Genomic DNA, 15,839 nt, shown 5'->3' with positions numbered 1-15,839 from the left:
GCATACACAGGAACATGCAGGGAGAAAAGCCTTGAAAAAGCCACAAAAAGAAAGAGAAACTTTTTCTCTTCCTTCCTGTCTATTTAACCTGAGCAAAGCTATTTGGATCTTCTAGCGCACGCACACACACACACACACACACACACACACACACACACACACACACACACACACACCCACACCCCTACAGGGCAGAACTGATGCAGGAAGAGATGAAATACCACTACCTCAGGGGTAAACACACCTTGGTTCACACTCACACAAACGGCTCACTCACTTACACACACACATATACATCTACATCTACACCTCTTGCTTTCTTCCCAAAAAAGTGTACTCAATTCCACTCAGGAATATTGTCCAAACATCAAAGACCATATTTGCTTATTTTCACACCAATGACACACTCCTCTTTCCTACGGTCTTTGTGTTGCACGTAGTGCATGTTTTCAATGGTCATGTTTCCATCTAATTGTCAAGCGAATTTTAAGCGAACTTTTGAAATGTCGCAAAAAAGAAAAAAAAAGAAGTGATTTAGAAGTATTTCCATCAACTGGTTTAAAGCGAATAAACTCTTTTTGCGTCGTTTCTGTATTTGCAGCGCGTTTGTGTATTTGGTTGTGTTGTATTTGCAGCGCGTTTGCTAAATGCTGCGCATGTGTTGTCAAATTTATGAAGATGTTTTCTTAATTTGCTTGTGTTTTGTCTATTTGCGTGTGTTTCATTAGGCTGCAGTGCATTTGCCCCTGTCGGCCACCGTGACATATTACACAGTAACTGATTTCAGACTAGTTGCACAAATTCTCCAGAGAGCGACAGAAATGCTATACCACACCCAATTAACACTTTCGAAAAGAGTTGTGATAAGTCACAACTGGTCAACCTAATCACCACTAAATTGAAATTAGAAATTCTGGCAATCTGACGGTGGGGTAAGACAAGCATTATAGTGTAACTGTCACACTGCACTCTGTCCAGGGTAAAACAAAAGGCTGCCAGGTCCCTGACCAGTCCATTTGCTCTCACCTCTCCTACAGTCCTGCTTTCCTCCCCTGTAACCTCAGTCAGTCACTCACTGACATGCCAATAGACAAATGCCCCTGCTTCAGTTCCTTCACCAGCCCCAGGTCCCAAGACTTCGGTGACACCTGACAAAATAAGACTTCAGGGCCGCTGTTTCCCCCCAACCTCACCTATTCGCTTCCTTCCACGACTTAGTCACATAATACATCTTTTGTTGTTTTTGTCTTGAACTTGACAACATAAAATCACAATAAAATTACATCTAACATTAACATGTTAACGTTACCATTTTAATCCACAAGCAAGAAACAAAAACGAGGTCCTCTCTCTAGCACACATTAGCTAGCTAGCTAATACAAAAATAGCTAGCTAACGTTTGACGCAATAGCAGTTAATTAATGTTACAACCATAGACTGTACAGTCTATGGTTACAACAGGCTACCGAATGCTAGCTAACAATGAGTATAAAACAAAAAATTACACAATAGGTGGAATTAGTTTCAGATCATAGTATTTACGAGAGTTAATTAGTCCAAATTGAAAGCTTTATTCATCCTCCTGTCAAAAGAAATCTTTTACACCTGAACTTGCCCACGCCATGACATGCCGCAACAGCAAGCTGCAACGTCTATGCTGCATTCAGGGGGAATTGGAAAATTTGCACATTTCTAGAAATCTCTACATTATGGAAATAATGACTTTCCTCAAAAAAGAATAATGAAAAAATAGAAATAAAAAAGGCATCTCCTCCTACATTCTTTGAGTTTAGATGTTAGTCCCTTAGTCTTAGTTAGGCATTTACACAATCTGTAATGTGTCTCCAGCAGTGCTCCATACTTCGTTGCAATAACTGTGTTTATTTGGTCATTTTTTGCATGAAGAAGTATTGGAAGCATGTTAACATAACCCAAAACATATTTACTGTATTTTTTGTACTTTTTTATGTTCAGGATTTATAAAAAAAAAAAGATGTACTTACATTACAATACAATTGATAATTGATAACTGAGATTTAAATAATGCTCTCTACATGTTTTAAGAGGGTTAAGAGGGCACCACATTGAGTTGTTTACATGGTAGTGTTATTCACTTTTCAAGACTAGAAAGAGTCTTGCTTTTTACACACTATAAATAATATGCAGACCCAAACAGAATCTGCAGACTTTTTTCAGCGGTGATCAAGAATGAAAAACTACGGAATTTAGTGGACTGTTTTTCTGCTTGTGTTGGAGATCGATGTTTGAACATTCTGGGTCTGTTTTTCTGCTTGGGTTGAAGATGTTTGAACATTCTGAGTTTTATTTTAATTATTTTAATTTGTTGAAAATCTGCAGAAAATTCTGCGGAATTCTGCATCCGCATGGCTCTGGATATATGCAACAACCTCAAGCCTAGCCTTGCAATGATAGATTTTTTTCTCCAAGACATATAATCGTTGGAAGAAAAGTGCAAACAACAATGAAGATATTTTAGAGATTAATGTCATATAAAAAACTTTTATAACAAATGGTGAAAATTTACCGTGAGGGGTTGTTCAATATAAATTGACCATAATAGTCTGCCTCTCAATCTGTCTGAAACCACAAATAAAACATTCAACACTACACTCTTACTGTGTTTTTGACCTCTGTATAAATGTAATCCAGACATTCTAACCACATTTTTAAGGATCAGGGTCTGAGATTATACAGATTGGACCCAGTCAGACTGTTGACATGCATCCACACAAACCTAGTTTTACTTTAGTAAATGGTTTAAGAACACATTTGCTTGCACAAAACAAACAAAGCCACTAGATGGAATGGACAGATTGACAAATTGCATTGATCAAATAATCATACAGTGACCTGATACAACTTCAGTAGCTGTTTTTGCGAGCCTGACTTAGCAGTTTCTTGCTGTAAAACATAAACTTACATCTGAAGTGTGCACAAGTAAAGACAATAGTTATAATGGAAACCAAGGTCTATACACATCTTTGAATTTGAATGCATGAACACCAGAAAGTCATCTGTAAGGATGCTGCATTGAATATTCCCACAATGGTGAAAGGTGCTGAAAAAAGAAACAATAATAGGAGATTAATAATATAAATTTGACATATCTCAAAAGAGATAGTAAAAAATCAAGTAAAACCAGATATGACAATTATTAGGGCATGTATATCTCCAAAGAAACAATATGGTAACCACGGAAATATGAATTCCTCCTTTTACCATTAGTTTCCATTAGTAACAATCCTAGAGCCTGTGCCTCTTACTTAACTAAACATTACATGAGTTAATCCTCTGTGTGCCCTAAATGTGTAAAATGATTTTATTTCCACATGCTATCTTGATTTTGTTTATAGCAGAAATATGGGCTGCAGATACCTCTTCATTGAAGCATGTCCCCCTGGTTATACATTTTTAAATAAGACCAGATTTTCAGGTCTGGGTGGGAAGGTTGTGTGTCTAAATGTAGGGTTTCAGTAAGTGGTCTTTGAATTGCTCTCAATTATTTATCTAAGACTCCCCCTTGTTTCCTGTGAATTGATTCATTATTCTCCAAAAACCAATGATGACATTATTTCAGCATTCTGTGACCCACTTTTTCTGGCAATGACTAAAATTGATTGCCGTTTGACTTTATTTTGCATGTTGACAGCAATGACAAATAAGCATTTAAGCTTTTGTCAAAGCTTTTGACTGTCAACAACATGTCGTCAGTCCCACACACCATTGGGATCAAATCCTCAATCTGGTTATTTCCTATTTTAATCCTGAAAGTCTGTCAAAGAAAGACATGTACTGTTTCTGCCATCGTTGCATTTCATACATCTATCCATCCATGCTCAAAAACTTTCAGACGCTCACACATTATTAATTCCCAGACAGCTGTTAAATTCTCTGAGGTCTATGTTGTTGTCCTAATCAAGTCTTCCACTCAAACAATTTCTGTGCCACGACCTTACCAGGCGTTCACCTTTCCTATCACAAAACATCAGTGAGTGACAGGAAGCCATTCATTTCAAATGGCAGCTTGTAACACAGGAAGACATCAGCTACAGCTACAATACGCATGGTGACAGGACGAAAGCAACTGAGGTGACAAGGGAAAGCAGTGTTATGTCGGACTTTATGCAAATGTTTACCAAACCAGGAAACAGTGCTTATCTGTCAGCGTCAAAAGAAATGAATAAACAGCAATGATTCAACTTTTGGTCTTAGTAAATAAATACATGAATATGGTTGCAACAGAACACAACTCTTTTCATGAACAAACTAAGCCATGAAAATAGCCAACACTTATCTATGCTGTAATTTAAGGTTATTTAAGCATGTTTTAAAGATCCATCCATCTTTGTCTGCTTATCCGGGGTTGGGTCGCGGGGGTAGCAGCTCCAGCAGGGAACCCCAAACTTCCCTTTCTCGAGCCACATTAACCGGTTCGGACTAGGGGATCCAGAGGCGTTCCCAGGCCAGGTTGGAGATATAATCCCTCCACCTAGTCCTGGGTCTTCCCCGAGGCCTCCTCCCAGCTGGACGTGCCTGGAACACCTCCCTAGGGAGGCGCTCAGGGGGCATCCTTACCAGATGCCCGAACCACCTCAACTGGCTCCTTTCGACGCGAAGGAGCAGCGGCTCTACTCCGAGCTCCTCACGGATGACTGAGCTTCTCACCCTATCTCTAAGGGAGACGCCAGCCACCCTCCTGAGGAAACCCATTTTGTCCGCTTGTACCCTGGATCTCGTTCTTTCGGTCATGACCCAGCCTTCATGACCATAGGTGAGGGTAGGAACGAAAACTGACTGGTAGATCGAGAGCTTTGCCTTCTGGCTCAGCTCTCTTTTCGTCACAATGGTGCGATGTTTTAAAGATGCTGACATAAATTACCTTGACCTTCTTCAGTGTTTGCTTCTTTGTTAAGCACTTGCTATATTATCAGAAATGACAAAAAACTGAACTGGCATTTCTATTACATGATAAATGAATAAATGTTCAAACCAAAGGATGACCATAAGCTGAAAAGCCAACAACATAATGTGACAAATAACCAATGAAGACAATTAACAGACTTCATTCCAAAATGTCACACTGTCTGTTTAAGGGTCTCTTAGGATAAATCAAGCACACCTCAGAGGCTCCAATATAATTAAAAAATGATTACTTACAAACATACTCTGTCTTTGCTTCTTAACTCTGCCTCTCTGTCACCTGTTTTCTTCTTCATCTCTATTTATGACTCCGTCTTCACTGTTAATGAGTATGTTAACGTCCACACTGGTATCACAGGAACTATGTTTCACTTAATACTTTAATCCCCTCAATTAAAACCTTGTCTATAAATCTAATTAAGAAAACTCTCCCTTGAAGAGCTACAGTAGAAATTGTTAGGACAATTACATATTTATTAGGTCATATTTCTTCCAGGTATTCCCAACTTTGCGGTTGAGAAGCCACATGGGATACCTTGTTTTTAGAATTAATTCACTTAAATATTATTAGCAATGAAAAGACAGCATTAAAGATTTTTTTTTTTGGAGAAAATAGTCTATATGTCTTCAAAAGCTTTTGGAGGACACAGAAATGCCATAAAGTCTGACCAAAAAGAAAAACTACTATAGAATGATAATGAAGTCCTATGCAATATTGATGTGTTTTAGATGTTGGGGTTACAGTGTGTGAGTGCATCGTGGGTTTTCAAAACTCTACAGGCACAGAGATTATGAACAGAGATTATGAACAAAACTCCCATTTATCATATTTGTTTGTTGCACTGACATCATGAAGAGGGTGGACAGGTGAGACAAGACCCACCCAAAGTTCAAAACACTCTGTCACAGTCAATAATTCCAACTTCATACCAGAGTTAATAAATAATTGAGGGGGGATGAATTGTTATTTCACAGTGCTTGAATCTGTGTTTAGCATGAAAGTCAGTCAATAATATGGATTATCAGTCAGATCAGACGTACCCGTGCCCGCTTGCGGTGCTGTCAACAGACCATGCTGGAACGTAGCAATAAGGTGCCCTTTTCTTGTTTATAAATATATAGCCATTGAAAAATCACTTTAAATCTTGATTAATGTGTCAGTGGTGAAACTCATCAATAGACGTGACCCTGATTGGACGAAAAGCAGCTTGTTCTCACTCCCATCTCTTAAATATTGATGATTGGTCAGTGGCTCTCAGCGTTGGATACCGGCACAAAAATCACCCTTCAGCATGGAACGCACTGGGTATAGCACAGCTTGATTGCGGAGCTGTATGATGACGTAGTATCAAGAGCGGCAATGAAAGACACAGAATCTGCATAGGGAGATTGGTTGGGGTGGTGGATGGGTCAAACAACACAGGACTTTCCCCCGGGAGACCGAGGTTCATGTCCCATTCTTCCGCGTCACTGAAATGCACATTTTGTAACCCCACCCACGGTCTTTTCCTAAACCTAACTGTCTCGTTTTTGTGCCGCATGTCAGTTAAACGTACGTCCTGACCCAGAGCGTCAAAAAGTGGCGCCAAGAGTCCCAACCAAGCGTGTCTAAATATGACGCTAAACAAGACTTTTTGCCTCAATAACAAATGACAAAGGCACCTGACCAAGCGTCGCTTGATGGGAGTGAGAATGTGTTGCCTTGAACGTTATCATAAAAAATGGCTGTACAATTTTCATACCTTTTTCTGAAATTATGCCATTGATTTTATGTTGTGTTTCAAATGGAGGAAATGATATAGCCTGCTTTATTGAGTACAGACGAGGTGAGTGTCAGTCATGTGACATTAGAAATTTGAACAATCTTAAGAGATTGGACTAGTGTGTGTGTGTATATTGTGTGTGCATGCACAAACTTGTGTCTCTGTGTGTGTGTGTGTGTGTGTGTGTGTGTATGTGTGTGAGTGATCCATGTTAATCTCTCTCCCCATAATTACCATTTTCTTGTTAATGGATCTAACCTTTTAATCACCATTTTGCCCTGTGTCCCAGTGCATGTTTGTGTGTGTGTGTGTGTGTGTGTGTGTGTGTGTGTGTGTGTGTATAAGGAGCGAAAGAGAGAGAGACAGAATGAGACAGCAGAGTAATTTGGCTTAACTAGCGGGCCGATTGTAACTATGCAGACCATAAATCTTCCTCACACACGGTGTGCACGCGTACCCTATGCATGAATGCATGTGTGCACACACTCACGCAGCACATCATTTCCTGTTATCTCAGATAAGCAGGAACTCCTAATCAAGCAATAAGAGCATAGAGGGCATCTTTCACTTTCTCTCCTCCTGTGTGTTCTCTCTCTTTTTCCTGCAGAATTAGAAATCACATATTGTGTAAAGCCAAAAAATGTCATGGTCACCTCACTCTATTTTATTCTATTATTATTTTTGCTCCTTTGTTTAATTAACTCTGTATGGCAATTTGAGCACTAAAAGCCACAGGATTGTCCGAGAAAGGTTGATTATTGCAGCTGACTGATTAGAAATTATGCCTGTTGAACCAGAGGAACATGGTTCATTCCCCACGGCGAGAGAATTGCTTTTCAGCAAATGACCAAGTATCAAGAGGACTCATTTCATCTCTGCATGACCCACATCCTTTTTCCTCAACTGAACCAAACCAGATTTTCTTGCTTAGCACTATGTCAGTGGTAGTTGCCTCACACCTGCCTAATATTATTAAAGAACTCTATTTCTGACCTTAGACAGAACTTGTTTGTTAGTTGTCTTTTCTCTTGTTGGCTGGATCTGTTCTATAAGTAGATATTCCTCCCAGGCAGTTTGTGCATCCATAACCAAACTGCCTTGAGGAAGAGGAGCCTCTTGCGTGGAGCTTTCCGTGGTTTCCGGTTGGATAATCTTGATTCCAAGAATTAGTTCCAGGTGGATTTTCACATCCACAGGATCCAAAATGAAATGAAGAGCTCATTCACAGTTGGTTTCTCATTTCTGTTGCTTCCACAGAATGACACGTGAGCAAGACAGAGAAGCCTCATCCAAAGATCAAACACAACAGCTTATCAGCATAGTATCGAGTCATGTAGTGACTTGACAAAATATTGTCTTCTTCCCATAGCTAGCACTTGGCTGTAATGTTTGGATTGTATTGGCAAGGAGTAGCTGTAAGAATACTATTCATTCATGCCATTTTGCTTTAAATGTTTGGTTCTTCTTGGTAGAGCCTTCCAATTTTATTTTTTTTATTTTATTGACTGATAAAAACAAGTTGTTGTTTTTACTCAGCAGATTTAAAGGTTACCGAATACCTCATGCAACAAATAATTAAAAGTCTATGCAAAGGCTGCTTCTGTGTGAATAAAAAAGCAAAAATATTTACTTTTGAAAAACTTTGTCACCTTAAAAGTTCTACTTAGATCCAGAGGTGACAAGGACCTTTTTGTGGACCAACTTGTGCAACAGTCAAAACCTAATCTCCATCAGTGTTTAGCCATGTGAAAATCAAACAACATGTCAATAGAGAGCACTATCACATTTTACAGTGAATTAAATAACTTAATAATAATTGAATTGCAGTCGAATGTGAATTGAGTCACAGACAGATGCTATTAGGCACTATTGATTGCCTGATAAAATCATAAGGCAAAGAGAGTTTAATAGCTTATCTGAAATGAGCTTCTTTCTGGGTATTGTGTCTTGCAAGAGGGGCTCGATAAACTAGTTCAATAACTAAAGGGAAGTCACAGTGTCACTGATTGAGCCTGGGCAATTTGCACCCTGTTACTATACAAGGTAATTTGTTCCCAGCAATAGTATTGCTCGAGAGAATCCAGCCCAGCACCGATAACATCTTGTCTATGTTTGTTGAAACATATGTCGTTTATGTCATTATAAAACAGTTGCTTTCCAAAAAAATGCATTTGTACCAAAACTTCAAATATAGGATAAATTCATTAATAGAACCAGTACATCCGTCTGGTTCTTTTAAATTCATGAACCCTAATATTTGATCATGTAAACACATTATTTCATAACAACTCATCATCAATTGGCAAAAAAACAAAGGAGTACCTTTTCATAGCTTCAGCTTAGACAACTGAAAACTGGCTGCACATCACTGGTAACCTAATAATAAACAATGGGCTATATGCCATAACAGGTGTTTGTGCTGTGTTTGCCATGCTACTTTCTAATTGTGATTAGAGGATGTTGAACACAAATAATTTGCTGTGAAAGTAGTCAAAATAAAGTGTGTAAAATACAGTTCTAATATGTCTTACTTAACAGCCTACTGTCATTACATTATGACTCATAGCAAAACAAAACAACAGAAAACTTCCACCTTATCTTTGCCAGTTTTTCAAATTTGCACACTTGTTTACAAGAAAAAAAACAATGGTCCTACCTGGTTCTGAAGTTAGCAGGGTGTGGGTGTCCATCATACAAGGACAAGAAGTCATATTCTTCTTCTATGGCAAAGGACAAGAACATCAGCTGGATTCGACTTCCTTCCTCCCCGACAATGACCCAGGTGCAGTTCGCCCCATTAGGGTAGCCATAGGGAAAGCCTGGCGATTCTATACTGCCATTTCGGCCTTTCAGTGTACCGCCACATGTATAGATGAAACCTGAAGGGGGGGGGGAGAAAAAAAAAGATTTGTTCTTATCAGAAATTAAAATTGTGGCAAAGAACAGCTGCTGTGTTGTAGACAAGAGGATAAAGAGACAAAAGAGAATAAAAAGGAAAGGAGGGAGAGATATAGAGAGAGAGAAATTATATATAAGGTTTAGAGATTAAAGTACACAACAAAACAGCACCGACAAGGACAGAATATTGTATGCGTGTCTTTGTGCATCCATGTGCGTTTTTCTGTGCATATAACAACTGCAGGGTACTGTTGAGATATTTCTATTATTCAGATGTGTTCTGTTACAGTTTATCATAGTTTAGAAATGTCAATAGGTCAGAAGACTGTTTTGTGCAAGACAAGATAACAGGAAACAGATGCGAGATAGCTGTTAGACACGAGTAGGCGTTCAGGCGCGGTGAAAAGGTCAACAAGAGCAAAAAGGAGGAAGTGGAACCAGACAGACTCCTGGGGCCTCATGTATAAAAGACTGCGCAGCTTTCATACCAGAAGATGGCGTACGGCCAAAATTGAAAAGTACCTACGCACAGAAATATTCACATGTATAAAACTGTGTTGGGTGAGCAAACTCATGTGATGCGTAACTGATCCCGTGGATAATTTGTAGGCTATGTAAGTGAACAAGGTGTACCCGGTCCACCAAACATTGGGCCGTCTTGACTGTCTTGATTCTGCACATATTTTTGTTACTGTAGTCCTATTTACTATTTCATTATTTCATCCATGCGTGGCGCAGCAGATCCGTGCGCACTGTCACCTGCCGTGGAGACGCTGGCCTCACTAACTTCTCCTCCTCTGAGTCGGGTCTCCCTCGCGCTGGACTCAGTTTCACTGAGCCTACTAGAAAATCAATGGCATTACATCAGTGAGTTCAAACTGCTTATTGTGCGTAATTTGGACTGACACTGAGATGCATGTTGTTTGGTAACTGGTGTGGCGCTGCCACTATTCTCTTGATTTCCAGTTTGACATTTTTTTTTTATTTCTGCCATGGTTTGGTTCATTCACCGCCCGGTCACCATTTGCCACTCTGGGCATTTTCTTTTATTGCTTATCCAAGATGACAAAACTACAAACAGAACATTTTTTTCTCGTCTCCACCCCTGTGATCAGCCAACCCGGTCTCACGCCAGTTCGTAATATGGTCACGTTATTTTGATTTATTGATTTGTGTACAGGTCACGATTTTCTCGTTTATTTCGTGTACAGATCACGATTTTTGAACGTGACCATTTCACGAACTGCCATGACACTGGGCTGCTCTGGGGGACGCAACAATGGGGAAATGAAACGCCACAATGGAGAAATGAAACGCCACACGCCGGCGACAACAACGGGACAGACCGCCACACGTGGGACGCGATCCCCGGGCACAGGGACATGATCCGCGGTCTCTTTGGCACGCGACAACAGGGACATGAAACGCCACATGCCGGCCACAACAACGGGACGGTTGTGGTTAGGAAAAGAAGAACGGGGAAAGGAACCGTCACACGCAGGAGACGCCGACAACAACGTGGTTAGGAAGAGAATAACGTGGTTAGGAAGAGAATAACGCAGAAAGGAACTGAAACAAGCGGGACGCGATCCCCGGTCTCCGGGGTGAAAGTCCTGTGATGTTTGACCCATCCACCACCCCGTCCAACATCCCTGCGCGAATTTTCGCCTTATCAATACTACTCACTACCGTAATCGTTCTGTGATCACGAAATATGCTTCCCATTGAAATACATTACTTTAAAATTCGTGCTCACCACACAAAAATAACGACATTAACATGTTCAGTACACGAATCAATAGATTCAATAACGTGACCATTTCTGCCATGAGACTGGGCTGGACTGAAAGTATTTCCTATCCTCCTTCATTTCCCGTCCTCATGTTTAACAGAGGTTAAGTAGCCTGCAAATTAAACAGTTAGTAATATGAAAGATGTGAAACATTATCCACATAAATTATCAAACTTTTATGGAGTATTGGTGGATAAAATTATGTTTTTTCATAGACAACGTCACAGACGTATGCCAGTAAGTGAAGTGGAAACTTTATTTTGTAATGTTTGGGGATTTTCTGCACTTTTCAGTTAGAATTCGCCACGTTACAGAGCCAGAAAAGACTTTGCGGACGGCCCGCACATTCTCACGACTGCTCAACAGTTTGAGTGACGGGCTGCACATTCTCACGTCAAGTTAATTTTTTATACATCACAAAGTGTCCGTGAAAACCAGCGTACGCAACTTTTATACATGAGGCCCCTGATGAGGGGGTGCATGGAGACGCAACGCACACACATACTTTCTGCCTGACAACAGGACCTGGAGGACAGGATAAATAGGGTAGGGTCAGGTAGATCGAGGCGTTTGAACTCTCAAAGGCTGAGTGGACCTGGGCCTCATGTTTTGTTTGATTTGCTAGGGAATACTTAGTTTTGGGTTCAAAGCCCACATATATGCGTTCTGTAATTTTCTTACAATACTTAGAATCTCGTCTCCTTGAGTCATTTCAGTGTACTGTTAAGGATCAACGAACACGCAGAGGAAGGGCTTAGGGGAGTTTAGAAGGGAGTCAGATTAATTCAGCCCACGGGCCTGAAGGTCCAAAACCAAGCCACATCCTCTTCAGTACTCTCTCTCTCTCTCTCTCTCTCTCTCTCTCTCTCTCTCTCTCTCACACACACACACACACACACACACACACACACACACACACACACACAATTAGTTACACTAACACACTACTTCTCTGTATTCCTCTGAACCCAACAGCACTACATGGTAATTCACGTATCATTTCTACACAACTTTCTTTAATAAAATGGATTCATTAGTACTGATCTACTGGCCCAGTCCAATATTGGTGGCTGAATATTCATTATTTCTTTTACAGGTAACAGCGCTAAAAAGTGCCCGTCTGGTACTGAAGCAAATGAATGCTTTACATCAATGTAGAAATAAGCCACATGTCAGCATGAGTGATACGAAGTAGGTCAGCCTGGGTCTGATATGTCCTGGTTCTTTGATGCCGATGTAGGATTACATATTAATGGAATATATACTGTAGCTAGCGCCAAAACTGTTGAATCAAGTATTTGTCTGAAAGTCTTATACAGTAGCTCCATGGATCTGCAATTTGTGGTGCTGCTAGGAACATATTCTTTTCACGGGCATCCCCCACTGCGAGGGCACAGGGCAGGGTCTGTTTCAGAGCAGCACCCCAGGAGCTGGTACTCACATTCAGCATGGGGTGCTTGAACCCAGGTCCTCTGACTGTGGGGGAACTCAGTTGCCACTGAGCTACCCCTTCCACCTGACTTAAAGGCAAAACCATTAAGCGACCAGAGCATTCTCTTCGATTCACCCAGTGGGCCTGTAAAAGATCAAAAGCTGGCTATTCCTTTGTTTTTACTAATGGATTACTGGGGCCCGTTTCAAGAAGGAGGTTTAACAAACTCTGAGTCTAACCCTGATGTCTGAGTTGATTTACCCTGAGATGGGAAACTGAGTTTTCGGTTTTTCAGAACGGCTGATATGAGATGGCAGCATGAATGGAGCCATGATACTACGATTCACCATGGCAACAACCACAAACAAACAGGTCGGCGGAAATACTCAAGCGCACATACAGTGAGTTTGAACATATATTTCGTTAAAAAAGCAACACAGCGGCTGCAGCAAAAGAGAGAGAATTTGCGTGAGAGAAAATTGCTGCTAGAGTAAATGTGTACATTTGAATATAGTATATCATATTTAATCATAAGTTTAGCCTAATATTACTGGTGAAATGGTATTGAACCTATAATCTATTTCATTTAGGTGCAATACTGCGAGCGAAAAAGTTCTAGGCCTACTAATCCCATTTAGGCTGCAGCACCATCATTAACAGAATTATAATTCATAATCTTTCAAAGGGTACACATGGATGTATTGGGTTTACATCATTCACCTGCAATACTGTGGAACTCCTTTTTAATGGCGCTACTGATTTGTGTCCAGGGAACCCTACACAAACGTTTAAAACACGTTTCAGAGTGAGTCACATTCTTCTGACGGTGCTTTGCTACAGTGGCTTTACTAATATCTTCCGCATCAACAATGTTGTAAAGAAAACTGCCGTTTGCAAAAAAAAACGTAATGTGACACAAAGAATCTGCTGTGATGCAAGAGCATGTCCACAATGGGTGACGTTAGTGATATGAGGACGGATATGGTTATGTAGGCTACATAACTGATAGACTGGGAAGAAAAACAAGATACCGCTCAAATAGGAAGTTATCTGGAAATTAAAATGCGTCGGGGCCTCAATATCATCTCCCGACGTATGTTTAACACCCTGTGAAGTAGACTAATACAGCATCTTCATCAACGGGATCGTCAACAAAAGGAAATGCCATGTTCTGAACAAAAACGTTTTATAGTCTGCCTAACACAGTTAATAAACCAACCCTGTTTTTTTTTTTATTCATGCAGATAACAAACTGCGCTAAAATGCACCTGATACAGACTGAATGAATGAATGAGGAAATGGAAGAGCGCTGTCTCAGAGGGAGGAGACTGAGAGAAACTCGAGGTTTCTTGAAGAAAACCTGCTCCCGACCAGGTTAGGTTCACAGGCTCAGTTACCATAGTAACTGACTCTGAGGTTAACTTACCTCTCTTTCTGAAACGGGCTGAAGTTATCCCACTCTCTCGCAGGTTTGATTAACCTCCCTTTCTGAAACAGAAAACCCAGAGTTTCCCTCATCTCAGGGTTAACAAACTCAGAGTTTTCACTAAACCTGCTTTCTGAAACGGACCCCTGACAATAGGTCTGTTTTAACAATGCCTTTGAACATGACTCAGCAATTTATAACTGAAGGACGTAACCATTTGTTTTGGTATATATCTACATTGACTGGGTCTATTCGGATGAAAAAACGACAGAGAGATGACGCAAACTCTTGCACACTCTATGCAGCATCAAAGGCAGTACATGATTTCTTTAGAGAGGGAGAGAATACATACAACTAGATCTTGATGAGCTACAATAGGCTCTTCATCATGGCTCTATGTATGTATGTATTGGCAGGCTGGTAGGTGGAAGAGACAAGGAAAGAGAGGAGTAGAGGAGGAGATGCCAAACTAACAAATACATCAACTGCGAAGACATTATGTTGACTTTTCTCTCTGCATAGGAAAGCAACCCAACATACAAAACATGTCACACCAGCCAATAATTAATGACATTATTTTCAATATTGGAACACATCAGAGAGCAATATCAGGCTTATACCATGGCTATGTTTCAAAATGTCATCCATTTTCAAATGTTTGTTTATAGTAAGTTTAACCTATGTCTAGGTTTGTTGAGTTAAGTGAAAGAAACAAAGCATGAATATGATTATGATAAGTTAAAATGGTGTTACTGCCTCCATTTAACGAAACAAACCAAGGCTCAAAAGGGATTGGAGGATGCAACATATAAAAAGGATGCCAGACACAAGGTTAACAATTAACCAACAAGCTTTATTAAATAATGCAAAAATATTCCCAAAAGTAGCAAACAAAAGAGAAACAAAAGGGACTGGAGACCCCGGCCAAAAAGAACAAAAGATGGGAAGACGTTGGACCAACCTCGCAATGGGCCGTTGCTCCCCGCGTCTCCCCCTAAATTACCTAAAAAGGTCAAACTAATCCTAGAACAAACAGGAGAGACGAATAACTCAACTACCGGTAATCTCCAGCCCAAACTAACACAATAAACGTGGATAAGAGGAGTGTGTTGTTTTATCCTTTGCACTTTTACAGGCTGCTTGTACTGATAAATTAGAGGTGAAGCAAATTCTGCTGCTGTACTTATTCTAAATCTCTCCGGGTTCCAGAGCCTGCTAAATGCCTAAATTGTAAAATGTAAATGTAATTGATCTCCTCGGACTTCACGGTTCACATCAGGATCATTATCTTCTCCCTTTGATCTTAATGCTCCTTTTATATCAAACACACCACAGGTGTTAGATGAAAACCTTGCAGTGTCCAGAAGTGAAGTCGGTCCAGCATTTTTTTCGATGCTCTATCGATCCCCAATGGAGAAACTCTTCATTTCTTCCGCTCCACAGGAGAGTCAGACTGCAGAGTCAGCTCACAGAGCAGAAACCCTTGGAGCTGGTAGGGATTTAGTCTCATCCTGCTCAAGGACACTACAGCAGAGAAGAAAATTGCTGTTATACTGGGCTTGATCCGATGTCTTCTTGCTGGGAAAT

The 15,839-nt window shown here is 40.4% G+C and overlaps 1 protein-coding gene across 1 annotated transcript in view; it reads right to left on the bottom strand.

The window, feature by feature from the left end:
* Positions 1-15,839, bottom strand: part of csmd3b (CUB and Sushi multiple domains 3b) — a 434,951-nt gene that overhangs the window by 320,108 nt on the left and 99,004 nt on the right. The window contains exon 2 of the mRNA XM_031296181.2: positions 9,361-9,583. Coding sequence (XP_031152041.1) covers positions 9,361-9,583 — 223 coding nt within the window. The remainder of the gene's footprint in view (positions 1-9,360; positions 9,584-15,839) is intronic.

The sequence above is a fragment of the Sander lucioperca genome, chromosome 16 (genome assembly GCF_008315115.2).
Source record: "Sander lucioperca isolate FBNREF2018 chromosome 16, SLUC_FBN_1.2, whole genome shotgun sequence".
Classification (NCBI taxonomy): domain Eukaryota; kingdom Metazoa; phylum Chordata; class Actinopteri; order Perciformes; family Percidae; genus Sander; species Sander lucioperca.
Note: the sequence above shows the minus strand (reverse complement) of the source record. Positions and strands in the feature narration are given on the sequence as shown.